Source organism: Heptranchias perlo, chromosome 8 (genome assembly GCF_035084215.1).
Source record: "Heptranchias perlo isolate sHepPer1 chromosome 8, sHepPer1.hap1, whole genome shotgun sequence".
Classification (NCBI taxonomy): Eukaryota; Metazoa; Chordata; class Chondrichthyes; order Hexanchiformes; family Hexanchidae; genus Heptranchias; species Heptranchias perlo.
In genome coordinates, this window is record NC_090332.1 from 10345654 (window position 1) to 10362916 (window position 17263).

Sequence of the window (17263 nt, forward strand, 5' to 3'; positions counted from 1 at the left end):
TACAGTTCTGGTCACCCTATTATAGAAAGGATATTATTAAACTAGAAAGAGTGCAGAAAAGATTTACGAGGATGCTACCGGGACTTGATGGTTTGACTTACAGGGAGAGGTTAGACAGACTGGGACTTTTTTCCCTGGAGAGTAGGAGGTTAAGGGGAGATCTTATAGAAGTCTATAAAATAATGAGGGGCATAGATAAGGTCGATAGTCAAAATCTTTTCCCAAAGGTAGGGGAGTCTATAACGAGGGGGCACAGATTTAAGGTGAGAGGGGAGAGATACAAAAGGGTCCAGAGGGGCAATTTTTTCACTCAAAGGGTGGTGAGTGTCTGGAACGAGCTGCCAGAGGCAGTAGTAGAGGCAGGTACAATTTTGTCTTTTAAAAAGCATTTGGACAGTTACATGGGTAAGATGGGTATCGAGGGATATGGGCCAAGTGCAGGCAATTGGGACTAGCTTAGTGGTATAAACTGGGCGACATGGACATGTTGGGCCGAAGGGCCTGTTTCCATGTTGTAACTTCTATGATTCTATGATTCTATGCTGGTTTCCAAAAAAAAACCTATTACAGTTAGTACCTCTGCTATCTCATCACTAATCTTCCTCAGTATTTGTTATCAACTTTAAGACTCATTAACTCTTTTAATACAGTTCCCTTTCTTAATATTTATATTTACATCCATTAGTGGTTCCACCACATCTTCCATTGGTACTCCATCTTCCTATCTAAATAGAGGCAAATTACTTGCTAAGGAGTCCTGCCATTTCTTATTGTCTACAAGAGTTCCTTGGATGTCCCGCCTCTTGCTAATGTAGTAAACTTTAGGCAATTGCTTGAAGATTCTGTATATGTTCCAGAACTTTCCAGTATTAACAACACCTGCTCTTGACAAGTTTCCCTGAGCAGAGGTGACCGCTTTGCTCAGGTTCAAGAGTCATTTGAAATTGTAGGCCAGTTGTGTCTTGTGGAATGAGATTCCCTGTCCTGCAGATTACACCGCTACAGCAAGGATATCTACTGTAAACTGCTTCAAAAGTTTTGCCGTATGGTGTAGATGATAGGATCAGGTGTCTAGCCCTGTACCATCTGCTTGTACACAAACAACCCAAAGGACTTAATAAGCTACAATATACATTTAGTGCACACCCTGAGTATACAGTCTCTTTCCAAATCCCACTTACTGGAATTCTCTTTCTGGGGACATGTGTTTCGGAATCTAGGACCATAGGAACAGAAGTAGGCCATTCAGCCCCTCGAGCCTGTTCCACCATTAATTTAGATAATGGCTGATTTGTAACTTAACTCCATTTACCCGCCTTGGTTCCGTAACCCTTAATACACTTACCTAACAAAAATAAATCACTGAGAAATCTGCAATCCGCGAAGCTGTCATCTTTTGGCTCCAACATAAACTCTGCTCCCTTGCCACTCTCTAGGGTTGAACCAGACTATCTGCAACCTTGGCACGCTGTTCAACTCTGAGCTGAGTTTCTGACCCCATATTTTCTTTGTTACAAACTCCAAAACTCTCTATAAACTCCAACTTGCCCCAAACTGCCCTGTTGCATGCACCCTGCCTCATACTAAGTCTTGAACACCCATCAGCTCTGTACTTACTGACCTTCACTGGCTACCAGCCATCAACACCTTAAATTTAAAATCCTCATCCTAGTCTTTAAATCCGTGGTCTTGCTCCATCCTACCTCTAATCTCCTCCAGTCCTATATCATTGCCCTCTGCAAATGTCCTGTTCCTCTGACTCCAACCTTTTGTGCATTCCCTCTCCCTCCGCCCCAGCATTAGTAGCAAAGCCTTCAGCCAGCTTGGTCCAACTGTCTAGAATTCACTTCCTAAATACTCCACATCACTCTTGCTTCCTTTAAATACCCCTTTAAACCCCATTTCCTCACACCTCTTAATCTCTTCTTTCCTGGCTCAGCTTCCATTTTCCATTTGCCTTATCTGTGAAGTGCCTTCGATCATTCTTTATGTTACGTGCACTATATATTGCAAGTAGAATAATATTTTCCTTCGGTGACGAATGTAACCCCATATAGTTCTAACAGGCCTAGGTAGTACTAAGTTAAGTTGAGCGTTGTTCTCCAGACACTATGATGGATATCCAGAAGATGCAGTGAGCCAGCATACCATCCCTTTACCTCTGGAAATGTTGGGATGATAGTCTCCTCTTTCCTCTTTTTACTGAATGTAAAGGACAGTCTTGATATCGATCTTCTTCGGGTGGGCACCTGGTTAAAAACCTGACTAATTTGGTACTAAATTGAAAATCTTATTCAAGGCCAGCAGGACCGTTAAATGTGGGAAATGGTATAGCAAGAGGTGATATTCTCAGGATGAAGCCAAAGCACACTGTTGGGACAGAATGAGATCATTTTGCTTCTAACCCATGCTACACGTGACACGATGATGCTTGATGTGGGTGAGGGCACCTACAGCCCGTACCTTGGTGAGCACAAAACAAACACCCTCCGAAACACAATGCAAAACCTGGACATTCACCGGAACCTCAAAAGTCAGCAGGCCACCATAAATGTGACGGCTATTGTAATCATTAAGATGTTTCTCAATGATTTCAGACTCATAGCTACCACTTCATAGTAGGTACAACACAGGAAGAGGCCATTCAGCCCATCGTGCCTGTGCCGGCTCTTTGAAAGAGCTATCCAATTTGTCCCGTTCACCTGCTCTTTCCCCATAGCCCTGCAAATTTCTCCTTTTCAAGTATATATCTAATTCCCTTTTGAAAGTTACCTATTAAATTTGCTTCCATCACCTTTTCAGGTAATGCATTCCAGATCATCATAACTTGCTGTGTAAAATGAAACAGTGACATTCCATGTCAGAAAGGCAGCAGGGCCTCCTTTATGTAGAAGTGCACTCCACAGAGGGACTATCCTCCCCCCCGCCCCCACCACCATCTCAGAAGTTCACAAAAGCAGTCTTCTCAGATTTGACCCTCACTGGTGTTTATCTGATGCCACTACTTCATTGAGAGACGATATCGGTTTCTACTGCACTCTGTGAGCAGGAATTCCCAGAACTGGTAAAAACTATATCAAAATCAGGAATTCCCACCCACAGAATGCAGCAGAGTCTGATCCCGGAACAAAGCAGCAGCATCAAGTAGGAGCCAGTAACTGGAAATGAGGAAGTGAAACGGTTAGTGGAGCAGATTGTTTTTAACAAAGGGGACGGACTTTCAACTGTGGGGGAGGAGAAAAAGGAAAGAAGTGACCTTTGCGGCAGTGGGAGTTCTGTGAAAAATTACTCTTAATTTTCTTGTGGCCGTGCTCATCATCTGCGCTCACACAAGAATGGCCACTTGGGCGTGATACTCAAGGGTGATCAACACCAACGGAACCATACCCCACCCCAGCAAGCAATCAATGCTTTCAGAAAGGGGAAAGAAAATTGGTGCGAAAGGGAAAAAAAAAGTTTCCCAAAAAATATAATTAACACAAATTTACTTCCAAAAAAGTGATGATACACTTCACCCTGCTATGCTAACACAAAAGTGATAAATACTTCTGCAACAAGTTCTACATAGACAACAGGTGAAAAAAAAATCACATGACTGAATGTTCTACCGCAATGCCCGAGTGGTTCTGTCCAACAGCCTCACCCGGCCCCTGAGTTTAGTTGCTAGCCTATTCATTTGTTTGTGAAAGTTAAGCAAATCATAGAATCTTACAGCACAAAAGGAGACCATTCGGCCAGTCATGCCGGCTCTTTGAAAGAGCTGTCCAATTTAGTCCCACACCCCAGCCTTTTCCCCATAACCCTGCAAATTAGTCCTCTTCAACTAAAGTAGTGGACAGGGGAATGTCAATGGATGTTATTTATATGGACTTCCAGAAGGCATTTGATAAGGTTCCCCATAAGAGACTGTTAGCTAAGATAGAAGCCCATGGAATCGAGGGAAAAGTATGGACTTGGTTAGGAAGTTGGCTGAGCGAAAGGCGACAGGGAGTAGGGATAATGGGAAGGTACTCACATTGGCAGGATGTGACTAGTGGAGTCCCGCAGGGATCTGTCTTGGGGCCTCAATTATTCACAATATTTATTAACAATATTTATTAGATGAAGGCATAGAAAGTCTCATATCTAAGTTTGCCGATGACACAAAGATTGGTGGCATTGTAAGCAGTGTAGATGAAAACATAAAATTACAAAGCGATATTGATAGATTAGGTGAATGGGGAAAACTGTGGCAAATGGAATTCAATGTAGACAAATGTGAGGTCATCCACTTTGGATCAAAAAAGGATAGAACAGGGTACTTTCTAAATGGTAAAAAGTTAAAAACAGTGGATGTCCAAAGGTACTTAGGGGTTCAGGTACACAGATCACTGAAGTGTCATGAACAGGTGCAGAAAATAATCAAGAAGGCAAATGGAATGTTGGCCTTTATATCTAGAGGACTAGAGTACAAGGGGGCAGAAGTTATGCTGCAGCTATACAAAACCCTGGTTAGACCGCACCTGGAGTACTGTGAGCAGTTCTGGGCACCGCACCTTCGGAAGGACATATTGGCCTTGGAGGGAGCGCAGCGTAGCTTTACTAGAATGATACCCGGACTTCAAGGGTTAAGTTACGAGGAGAGATTACACAAACTGGGGTTGTATTCTCTAGAATTTCGAAGGTTAAGGGGTGATCTGATCGAAGTTTATAAGATATTAAGGGGAACAGATAGGGTGGATAGAGAGAAACTATTTCCGCTGGTTGGGGATTTTAGGAGTAGGGGGCACAGTCTAAAAATTAGAGCCAGACCTTTCAGGAGCGAGATTAGAAAACATTTCTACACACAAAGGGTTGTAGAAGTTTTGAACTCTCTTCTGCAAACGGCAATTGATACTAGCTCAATTGCTAAATTTAAATCTGAGATAGATAGCTTTTTGGCAACCAAAGGTATTAAGGGATATGGGCCAAAGGCAGGTATATGGAGTCAGATCACAGATCAGCCATGATCTTATCAAATGGCGGAGCAGGCACGAGGGGCTGAATGGCCTACTCCTGCTCCTATGTTCCTAAGTACTTGGCCAATTTCCTTTTGAAAGTTCCTGTGGAATCTGCTTCCACCACCTTTTCAGGTAGTGCGTTTTCAGAGCTTAACAACCCTCTGTGGGAAAGAATTTCGCCTCATTTCCTTTTGCCAATTATTTTAAATTTATGACCTCTATGATCTCTGGTTACTGACCCATTTGCCAGTGGAAACAGTTTCTCCCTACTTGCTCTATCAAAACCCTTCATACTGATGCCCCGTGCCCTAAGACATCACTTTCAGGATCTTCATCCACTGTTTTATTCCACATTACCTCAGCATTATTTTCTGGCATCCATTCCTCCAGCTCCAGATCATTATTGGCCCCTGCTCTTTCTCTATCACCATTCGAATCCCATGGTTCAGCCATTTGTCCCTGCTCTTTGGAACTATTTCCCAAAACCATTTGTCTTGCTGAAGAATGAGGAATGTTTTATAACAGAGGTAAAAGTATTGGCCAGTGTACAAACATATTAACTCTAAATGTTTATGTTTCAGGCTAACAGTAAAACATTCCACATTTGTACAAATTGAGTGCTAATTGGACTATAGCCTTCATTTCAATTTTTGGATGTAATGCCTATTTGGTTGAGTAAAATAAAACAAAATAGCCTGGCTAACTTAGTGCCTACAAAAAAGGTTCAAAATACATTTGAACAAGCACAATTTAAGGGCTCTGGACAAAATTACCGTTTGACTTTCTCGATGACCTCGTGAGAGGAGGAGAGAAAGCATAAGGATCCTCTTCTGCTAAGATTATTGCCTGTGATTCAGAGCCTTTACCAGTTCTCCTCCTAGTTGGTTTGTGGGTAAAAGTCACTGTAAGCTGTTCCTCTTGCCTACCATCCTCAATATCATCTTTAACAGGCTTTGGTGTTTCCGTGCTTGCGACAGGCTGTCCCCTCTTTGTTGTCTGAGAATTAGCAGGTAAGGTTATCTCTACATTTGAAGTCAGTTCAGCGATGTTTTCTAGTGCCACAAGGTGGGCATCTTTGGCCCTACTTCTTGTAAGTCTGCTGGGTGTAGTTGGCACAGGCACTTGCTCATCAATCTCCAATGCTGAAAGTGGGTGGTTTAGTAGAGCCTCAACTTCAGAAAGTTTCCTATTTTTCCTTCTAGCAGACCGCTGAGAAATAGGAATGACTTCAGCTTGCTGACTTAGTGGTGTTTTCAAAGGACCATGCAAAATGTGTTCTGTATCTGCTTTAATAGCAACACTTCTCCTTGTGGATCTTAAAGCAGGAACAGTTTCAGTAAGCTGAGCAAGTGGCATTTTGGCAACAGGCAAACTACTTTCAATGACATTTGTTCTACTAGTAATAGTTTTTCTGGCAGACCTTAAAGTAGGATGAACCGAGCCAGTTTTTTGATCAAGTGGTACATCCTCAGGTTCAGTCAAGTTATTTTTCAGGATCTCAACTACACCTGTAACAGCTCGCCTCGTACTCCTCCTTCGTGTTGCAGCTATTTCCATTTTAGGTTTAACTTCCTGTATTTCCACTAATACTAACTCCTCGTTATCCAGAGTATTGACATCAGTCACTGTATTACCTTTTCTTCTTAAGGACCTTGGAGCCTCCACTTGCTTCGTCTGTATAACTTTGCCAACCACTTCTTCAGACTCATCTGTTTGTGCATTCTTTACTGCCTTGCTCTTACACAAGCCACCCCTCTGACCTGTTATTGGGGTATCTACCTGAACAGGTAGGGAGATCATTTCAGACAGTTCTTCTACATTTGATTTTTCTCCTTTAAGAACCTCTATTGAATTATCTGTTATGGCCACGTTAATTGGTTCAGTCACATAAGGCAATGCTTCAGCCAGGTTGTGTTGGTCTTCCAATGGTTCTTGACCACCAAGAACCGAAGAATTATTTTTTATACATGTCTTCTCTTCACTTTCAACAGCATTATCCTCTGGAGTCTCTTTATTGGGTTCGCTAGTTATAGTTTCCATTGATTCAAATGGAATTGCTTTTTCATTCTCGACTAAAGCAGGCCGTTGATTTGCCTCTGTAGATGTTAACACTTCTACAGCCTCATCACCATCTAACATTAAAGTGAAGCTTTCTTGAATATTATGGTGCTCTGCAACCTCAACTTCATAATCTTCGGCTTCGCTCACAGCTCTAACTGTACTACAGGACTGCTCAGCAAGTTCAAAGTCATACGTTCCAGCAAATTCAACTGGGTCAGGCTGCTTCAGCTCCACAGAACTTACAGGCCAAGATTCTTCCCTTGGGAGTTGCACTGCAAATCCATCATCAACACCCTGTAATCAGATGGCAAGAGTTTTGAGAGAAAAAAAAAATATTTTCTACAAGTCATTCCACAAATCATACATTAAAGCACACGTATTATTTTTGACACCCTTCTCGTACATCAGAATGTAAAGAGACCATCAACCACACGGTTTGTTTTAATACACTTATGCTTTGATCACAGTTAAAGGAGAAAAGAATGTTAAAGGCAAGCATTTTAATGTTATATTACCTTTTCTAGGTTCATCTTTCTCATTGAGTATAGTTTGCAGCCTTCACAAACAAATAAATAGGTTTTCATCCAAACAGGGGAAACCACTGGGGCATTGTGTTTGGTCCCCTACAAGAGTCATGCACACCTGTATTCTCTCAGTCCCACTGCTTAGAAAGCTTCATTTTGGTACTGCACTGCAATTGTTTTGAATGAGATGACGACAGATTGCAAGAGAGAATGAAAATAGATAAGATGAATACTTACAGACCTCAGGAGGTAGAGGTACTTTGTGTGTGAAAGTTTATAGACAGTGCCAGATTTTGACACTTGGGATGAGCATTGGAGCAGTCAGTCAACTTCTGTTTCAACCATGATGTGAAGTTGCTGGGTCAATATTTTGGACTTCCCGACCTAATACTATCTGGATGGGAACACCATCAGCACAAGGATTGCAGCAGTTCAAGGAAAAGGCCCATCAGCACCTTCTCATGGCAAGAAGGAATTTGCAATAAACACGGTCTTGTCAGTGTCACCCACATCCAGAGAACAAATTTAAAGTGAGCAATAATTGGACAACAGAAAAGGTCCATGGGCAGGACAAAAACTTGTCCATTAACCAATCTCAGTCACATGTGTGCAGCCAGACGGGGAGGTGGGGATTGGGGTGACCCAGGGATGGATGTGGGAGCACCGATGGTTTCTAATTTACATTAGTGACTTGGATTCAAAAACTATGACAAAATAGGAGCTAATACCAGACTAGGGCAGGCAGTTGATTTGGAGGAGAAACGCAGGAACCACAAAATAAGTTGAGCAAAATATGTAACAGAGCAGAACAACGGCAAATTAAATTTAATATAGACAAGTGTAAAGCATTGCACATTGGAAGGGGTGAAGGTACTCCATTAAATGGTGTTGAAAAAGCTACGTGTGAAGTTGAAAGAGATCTGGGGTTTAAGTAGACTTTATACTCAACATGTCCAACTACTGTGCAGCAGCAATCAACAAAGCAAATAGAATTCTGAATTAAATAGCAAAAGAATAGAGTATAAATCAGACAAAGTCATACTCAAACTGGATAGTGTTCTGGTCAGACCACATCTTGAGTGCCGAGCCCTGTTGTGGTCTCTGACATGCGAAGGGAACAGGCCCTCGAGATAGTTCAGAGAAGAGCCACATGGCCAAAACCTAGCGGCAGGGGACTAAGTTATGAGAGGAGATTGGAGAAACATGAGCTTTTCAAGTTGAAGGTAGGTGACCTCGTAGTGACATATAAGATCGTAAACAGTATGCAAAAGGGAGGTTCAGAAAATTACTTCAAGCCAAACTTTGAATTTAGGTCAAAGTGACACAAGTACAAACTAGTAAAAGGCAAATTTAGAACTGATGTCGGGAAATTCTTTGCACAAAAAGCGATCAACACATGGAACAGACTTCTGGATAGGGCAGTGGAGGCAAAAATCCTAGAATCATTTAAAAAACAATTCTATGCCATGATTGGTGGTGGGGGGCAGGGGCAAGATAAGTGAAGGGTCTTTCTGGATGGATGGGATGAATAGCCTTACTCAGCCATATTTATCTTGTGAAATTTGAGCTTATGATTGTTGTAAAAAGTTTGTGCAAGAAAATCAAGAAAAGTCAATGACATTTATGTCTTGACTTCTATTAAAACCCTGGTGCCTCAAAAACCATACAGACTGTGGTAGTCAATCATAGGGGTATGTGGACCCCTGAATGTATATAATTGGAAATCTGAGGCTCTACTTCTTTGGAAAGAAAGTGGTGATGGATCAAATTTTGTCAGGATGATTTTCTCAGAAGGATAAAACTTAGTTACAATTTTTAGCAAAAACTTCAGATGGTGTCTGAAGAGTGCCATATCATACAAGGTGGACCCACAATCAGAGTTCATTGGTTACTACCAAATGAAAACCTAAGCAGAGTTGAAGGCCAAGTGATGGGAGGTTTTCAAAGAACGTACTGCACAAAATGAGTAGTTTGTATGGTATCTGACCATTTCAGCCTATCAGGTTTCCAGGCACCTGGTTCTTATCAGATATTCAATCAAACAAATTTTCCATCAAAGTTGTGCAATTGGCTGCAGTGGCTGTTATGTCAACCCTCAACAATCTGGATTGACAGATTTTGAGACAACAAAAAATTGGAGAAACGATACCAAGACATTTCATGCCTTGAAAAGGATGGAAAGATACATGTGTGGCTACCAAGGGGTCCTATAGTTTTCCCCCTAATGTGGAGAGCAATCATTTCATCTGTATGAAGAAGCTGAATGAATGAGGAACAGCTTGTATAATTATACAAACTGGAACGTGTGGAGAATACATAGATATAGTCTGACTATAAATGGAGAACACTGTTTCGTTTACCTGCAAATGCTGAGTGTTTACAGGAAGCAAAACTGCAAGCGGTTCATCCTGTGTACACACAGCGTTGTCGTCCATCATTTCAAAATCACTTTCATCGTATCCTGATAACGCAGACCCATTTTCTTTATTTCCTGACTGTGTACCGGGAATGTCCTCATTCTCAACTACAATCACCACAGCTGGAAAACAAACGGAATGTAAAATTTAAAGAGAACTCCATTGCCTTTTCTTCTACTTAATTACAAAGTAAACAAAACTAAATATTTAATATCCATCATGGCTTTATAAAGGGCATTAGATGTTGATGAATCAAATTGTTTCTGTTTCCACTTTCTTCCTGTAAAGGTCACACTCCATTTACTCAAGTCTTGAGAGAGATTAGGTGTGGGGGATTAACCAACTAAAATTCTGCAGCATTCCAGCAGAGCACTGGCAAGCTTCTTGCTGCCTGTCAACCCATGACCACCTTACCCCTTATGGCACTGGCATGCATATATTTCTACTGATTAAATTAGTGGTGAGTAATGGCATTGAACCTGGGAAGTGGGGAAGAAATGAGGAAAAGAATAGGGAGCAGAACCAAATTGGGCCTTTTAAAGATATTGTCTGCAGGCTTTCCTGATACTGCTGGAGGCTTTACAGCACTACCTCAACTTGTTGCCTGATCATCTACTATTGCAGGTCAGGTGGAAAACCCTGGATTCTCAAAGTGGCTATAACAATGCCCTAAGCTGCTGTGCTGGCACTTGCATTTAGCACATCCAGTGAGTACTGACTGGAGCAGCGACTTTTATGGATGGCCAATTTTAGTCTTGGTTCCTAGCCATAGCTAGAACTTTGGTTCATCATGGGCATAATACATGGGGAAAATGTAGTAGATCCTGTTTGGCTGGGACATCACTTCAGTTGTCTGGAGCAAGTTTTATCAGAAAATGTGCGGTGCAGGCCGGAGGCGACTTGGCAACAACACAGGTAATAAACTGACTAAGTAGCACAATGAGTTAGCATGTTCTCCTTTTACCCCAAGAACTTGAGCTCAAACATTAGGCACTTTTACACCGATGCTTCTTTATATCAAATTCCAGGAAACTGTCATCTGTGAGCCAGTTCCCTGCATCTACACTGTTAAATCTGTCTCCCTTACCCTGGTGAAAGAATTGCAGACCCATGATAAACAGTCCACAACTCTGCCACCAGACTAGGAGAACAGTGTAAATGTGGGAAGCCACGCACGGATGCCACTCTCTCAGTATTTGAACTAAAGTGCCAGTATAAAAACATCTATTGATGATATGAACAATTTCCCCCTCTCTCTCCTGACCCCTACGTGAAAGGAGTTTGAAAAGTTTGCATCCAATTCCAACTGCACACTAGCTCACAGTGCAGAATTGCATGTAATTCAATACAAAATTGCAATCTCACTCATCAAATTTAAGAACAGTTGGTGCAGAAAGTGGTAAAATTAAATACTAACCTAGGACAGACCACTCTTCCGAATCTGAGTTTATAACAAGTTGTTGCGGCAGAGCAAAGGGACCTAGATTCTACATTTGGCCATCCTTTATCTGATCTGGGGTTGCAGAGATTGTTCAAGTGGGAGTTTTCCCTAACACAAACATTCCTTATTTGGATGAGTGTGAAAATTTATTTATTTAAGAAAAGGTAACTCCTTGTCTTTCAGTAATGAGGGTGATACAATACTGGGACTATCTCCACTGCAGCAGAGGAGGCTAAGAGAAGATTTAATAAAGGTTTTCAAAATTATGAAGGGTTTTGATAGTATGAATAATAAAAGACTATTACCTCTAGATGGGGAGTCAACGCCTAGAGGTCATCAATTTAAGATTGTTAGTAGGAGAGTGAGGAAAGAGGTTAGGAGAAATTTCCTTATGCAGAGGATTATTGGAGCATCCGATGCTTTACACAAGTGGTTGAGGCAGACAGCATTGCATCTTTTAGGGAAGAATAGATAAACAGGGGTTTGGGATTAGTTTTGGATTGCTCTAGCAATGAGCCGGCACGGACACGATGGGTCAAGTGGCCTCCTCCTGTGCTACAAATGGCTTCCGTCTGTGCTGTAAACTCCTTTGGTTCCAGGTTTCGAACCATAACAGCGAATGTTTGTCTTCTTAATTTAATGCAAAACCAGATAGTTAAAGACTTGTAAAGTTCTTTTTATCCTTCTAATTATTAACATGCATACTACACATTATAGGAAGAAATAATTTGGACTTGGTGTAGGAAGCTTATCAGCATATTATTTACCTACGTAATACTTACTGCATTTCAGAATAATTAATTATAAGTGAAGTGCTTTAAAGTATCTCAGAGATGTGATAAAGTGCTATATGAATGCAAGTCTTTCTTTCATGTTAACATAAACCATGATCTCCCAAGGAGATGTTTGTAGAATCTATATTTGTATGTAACTTCACAATACCGGTGTTGCACAAATAAACTCAAAGACGGTAAATCGGGCGGTTTTATTTATTAGACAGTCATTTTTACACACATTTAAGTTCAGAAGGTATCTCGCTGACTTGGATTTCACAGAAAAAGTCACTCCAGTTGTTTTCAATTGTTTCTTGGCAAACAAACCTGTTGACTGTAGATGCTGCATTGAAAAAAATTTGAAAGAAAAGCTCACCCGCAATAGTAAGCTAGTTTATTTAAATTAGATGGTAATTTTACACACAATTAATAAATGGAATTATACATACGTTCAGCATCTGCAGTGACTGGATAGAAAACGTCCTCACTCTGGAATACTTCTTCCTTTTCCTGTGGTACATGAAATAGCTGTTGTTCCTCAGGCATTTCTGGATGCATGCCTTCACTATATAGTCAAACAAACATAGAATTACATAGAATTTACAGCACAGAAACAAGCCACAAGGCTCAACTTGTCTATACCGGTGTTTTTATGCTCCACACAAGCCTCCTCCCACCCTACTTTATCTAATCCTATCAGCATTTCCTTCTATTCCTTTCTCCCTCATGTACTTATCTAGCTTTCTCTTAATTGCCTCTATGCTATTCGCCTCAACTACTCCCTGTGGTAGCAAGTTCCACATTCTAACCACTCTCTGGGTAAAGAAGTTTCTCCTGAATTTCCTATTGGATTTATTGATGACTATCTTATATTTATGGTCCCTAGTTTTGGACTCCCCCACAAGTGGAAATATCTTCTCTACTTCCACCCTAGCAAACCCCTTCATAATATTAAAGGCCTCTATTAAGTCACCCCACAGCCTTCTAACAGTGCAATTAACAGAGTTTATGCTGAAAAGTGCTGCCACAATAGAACATCATACTTCTAATCTAAAAACCTTAGGATTAGTATAAGCATTTTCCTACAGCTGAATAGAACATTACGGCCTGGATGATGTATAGAGAAAATACTGACTGGGAATGGAATTTCCTCCTCCCCTAATTGGCATCAAGCACTCAAGTCAGATAACCACCTGAATGATTCAGCTCAGAGATCCTTCCAGGCGGAGAAGAGCATCCCTTAATATATCAACAGCTGCATTTCCCAGATCTACTGTTGTTTAAGGTCTCGCTGAACGAGATGGCCATGTTAATGTTAAATTATTGGCAGTTATGTGGCACATACTAGTGGCTACTAGGTGAGTTAGGAGTATCTGATTTAAAAAAAAAGAGATTCTTACAGCCAGAGAGGAGAGTTTAATCTTATTCATCTAAGCTGAATTCATATCCAAATTCTGATAGAAATAGGATGACTAATCCATTATTGAACACAATATGTTGACAAAAAGAGGTCAAATGCCAATTAGTGCATCTGGTTATGTAAAACCTATGAGCACTACGAGGGCAGCTTCATGGGAACATTTGGTTCACCGTGTAGACATATCCCTTTCAGAAAGTGTATAATAGTTATGTGTAAACCATGGAGGTTTCTTGAAAGTGGAATAGAGTTGCCAAAGTGACAATTTTATTCTCTTCCTCTCCTCTCCACCCATTCCCCTCCTCCCATGTTATCATTACTTTATATCCTTATGGCTATTTCTCCCTCACACAACAGTTCAAAAGTGCGATCTGCTCTCAGGCCTTGGGTTAATCATGTGCTGTGGTCAGCCTCTAGGGGGTGTGCAAGACTGGCAGATAAGTTCATTCAACAGACGAAAAATGCTTTCCAAGCCTGTTCATTTGTGCAGTAAAAGCAACACAGTAATCTAACAAAAAAAAGTTTGCCAAATGCTTATAAACACATTGATTTACCAACATACCAAGACTCAGCAAACCTATTTGCACAAAAGAACCAAGAGGAATGGAAAATACTTAGCAAATTTGGTTCAAAAAAAGAGTTGAGCAAATCTTGTGGGATGTAAAGTATACAGACAATAGTATAAGGGAATGCTGACAAAGAATTTATAGGGGAAAAATATTGCAGGCTTACCCCTCGTGAGCAGATTCAAGGTTATACTTCGACAGGGCTGCTTCTTCGTTATTTGAGCTAATGAATGCTGTGGGAACGTTTACTGATAGTGAAGTACTTCCAGTCTTGACATCAATATCCAAAACTATCAACAGAAAGTATAAACTGGTTACTGGTTTTGTTTAACAAACAAAACCAGTTAAAACTAAAGCCATTCCAAGGATTTCATAGCGCACTCTGCAATTCCCTGATCAACACTAAAGGTAGTTAACTCCTTCAGTGTACACAGCAACGGTTGTAAAGTTAACCAGCAAGAACAGTAAAAATGTCCAAATATATTGCTCCTTACCAACCTTTACATGACTTAGTAGGATCCAAGTAATCTACTCCAAGATCTATGCAATGAAGCTCTTAAGTGGATGCGAGGGAGTGCTCGAGACATTTGGCACACCACTGTGCCACCCGATTTTAAATTGTACTATATAGTTTGTGTGCATGGCTGACTTAACTGCCCAATTATTGTATAAAACACAAAATATATAAATCTATTAAGTTTGGCAAAACATACCTTCTTCACACGCAGAAGTTTGCTCATTATCTGACTCAATAAACGGATGTTTATTTTCAGGCACATCCTCATTTTCAGTCTTAGGCACCTCAACTGCTTGGTCACTTGTAGCATGTTCCTCCACAATCTGTCCCTCCACATGAGTAGAACCACCACTTAAGATGTTCTCTTCCCTATTTAGGATGAATATATCTGCAGAAACCACTTTGCTCATATCCTTGGAAGTGTCCCCTCTATCCAGAGACTCGGCAGCATCTACATATTCTTCCATAGACCATTCTTCCGTTCTTCCAGAACTATCAACGTCGTCTTTTGGGACTTCAATTTTGTCATTGCCTTTGTCAGTGCCAGAAAGATCAACCATCTCTACTTGCTCGGACAGTACTTCATTGTCTGGAGTTACCTCACATGTGGCCAGGTTTTCTGTAGTTGAAGGCCATGACTCAATAGATGGCGTTCGTGGAATCCGTTTGGTTGATGAAGGCAGTAGTTGTAATTCATTAGCAGCTGCAACCTTGAATTAAGAGAGATATATAAATTTGCAACCAGCTGTAAATTTAACCATTAACCTTGTACTCGTGAATTCTGAGGTTTCAATAGGTTAAGGGTTAAAAGTCCTATTCCTCTTGCTTAGCATATTATGATTATTACACAATACTAGTCATTCTTTGAAAGCTACTCCACCTACAATTGATAAAATAGCTACCCAATTGGCAAAGGAGAAAAAAATTAGATGGGCAAGCATCCCTTCAAAGACTTTCATTGGCCAGAATTTCATTAAGCTGTATTTTTTTTGCACTCAATAAGACCACTTCTAATAACGACAGGCATCTTAGTACAAAGCTCAATAAGACTGCCCAGGAAAAAAAAATTAAAACATGTTCATATAGTTACCATGGAAATCATTTCATTTTCCCCCTCTCCCCAACCAAAAGACAGTTCTAGAGAGGATGAGGATGGGAAGGAAGACATAGAGCACACGGTCAAAGGGCAATGTGTTCATCACCCTTGAAATCCTCTTCCACCGCCTCCTTGAGTATACTATTCCACAAATTCCCCACTCTCTGCATGAAGTTATATATTAACTGCACATTCACCTTTTTCTAGTCTAACCTAGATCCATGTCCCCTGTCCTACAACTTGTATTAATAATGAACATCACTCTGGGATCCAGTTGATCTAATCCCTTTAAGATTTTAAATCACTCAATAAAATCACCTCTAAGCTGTCTCCCCCACCCACTATAAATATCCCAGAATCTGCATTCTCTCACCACAACACGGATGCCCAATCTCATTTATCAAATTTATACCCCACCAAGACCAGAATGTCACCCACGTGGTACAGTGCCCAGAAATGTACAATACACTCAAGGTGGGGGTCAGACCAGTGCATTGTAGGAACTAAATCACTTTCTGGGACGTGCTCTATGCCCCACGATCCTGTTGCCTTTTTCACCACTGCTGACGCATTGGGCTAATGGTTTAAAGGAATTTTCGTTTCAAAAACCAGCAATTTTTTTGTTTAAAAATATCCTCAGAAGGAAATTCTGAGAAACCTACCATAAAAGCTTTATGACAGTTTGCCGGCTCACCACTACCAGCCCAGGGTGATAACTTCTAAATGAGTTTATTAACAGTATTTGAAAGTCAGTCTCAGCATTAAACCCATGCATTTGTGACACGACAAGGCTTTGAACATTCATCTTATGCTTCTTAAAAATGCAGATAAATAAATTTAGTATGAATTAGATAAATGCTCGTGATTTGACAGGCTTGATGAAATCCTTGATGTAAACTTCAATTCAAAAACTTGCACGGAATGTTCCCCACTCTTATCTGGTCATAAATACACTGTCATCCTGCTTATCCCACAGTTTTATAAAATAAATATCTTATAGTCAAAGCTTATTACGTGTTAACATTTTGAGTTGAGAAGACAGCTAATGACCACGACGTTACAGTTAGCAAAGGGGATTATAATTCCCTTCAATAAAGCAGAGTAACAGTCAAACACCTGAACACATGCTAATTCAAAATGATAAAATACATACCCCATTAGTCCATCGAATAGTTAGTTTCTCCTCCATGAAAGAAATTTTGGTCTCTTTAGCACGTAGTGGAGGAGTTGGAGACCTACTCGGTGAGGCACATGGTGATGCCAAGGGCGTAGGGCGAAGGTTGGATCTTAAAATAGACTGAGGTGTAAAATTGCCAAAAGTGGTTTCTGAAGAGGTAAATGCTCTTACCCTCTAAAAAGGAAAAAAACATTATTTTTTAAAACCTTGCAGCTTAATCAATTAGTCATTGAAAATGAGTTTGGTAAGTTGAAAACTACCAGTATTTTAACTATATTGTTATTGATTATTGAGG

At 40.6% G+C, this 17263-nt stretch overlaps 1 protein-coding gene across 2 annotated transcripts in view; it reads right to left on the reverse strand.

Annotated features, from left to right (window-relative positions):
* Positions 1–17263, reverse strand: part of ahctf1 (AT hook containing transcription factor 1) — an 86852-nt gene that overhangs the window by 6584 nt on the left and 63005 nt on the right. For both annotated transcript variants that reach the window (XM_067988634.1, XM_067988636.1), the window contains exons 28-33: positions 16945–17142; positions 14892–15405; positions 14345–14468; positions 12645–12760; positions 9925–10103; positions 5753–7334 (exon numbers count right to left, since the gene is read on the reverse strand). In XM_067988634.1, coding sequence (XP_067844735.1) covers positions 5753–7334; positions 9925–10103; positions 12645–12760; positions 14345–14468; positions 14892–15405; positions 16945–17142 — 2713 coding nt within the window. The remainder of the gene's footprint in view (positions 1–5752; positions 7335–9924; positions 10104–12644; positions 12761–14344; positions 14469–14891; positions 15406–16944; positions 17143–17263) is intronic.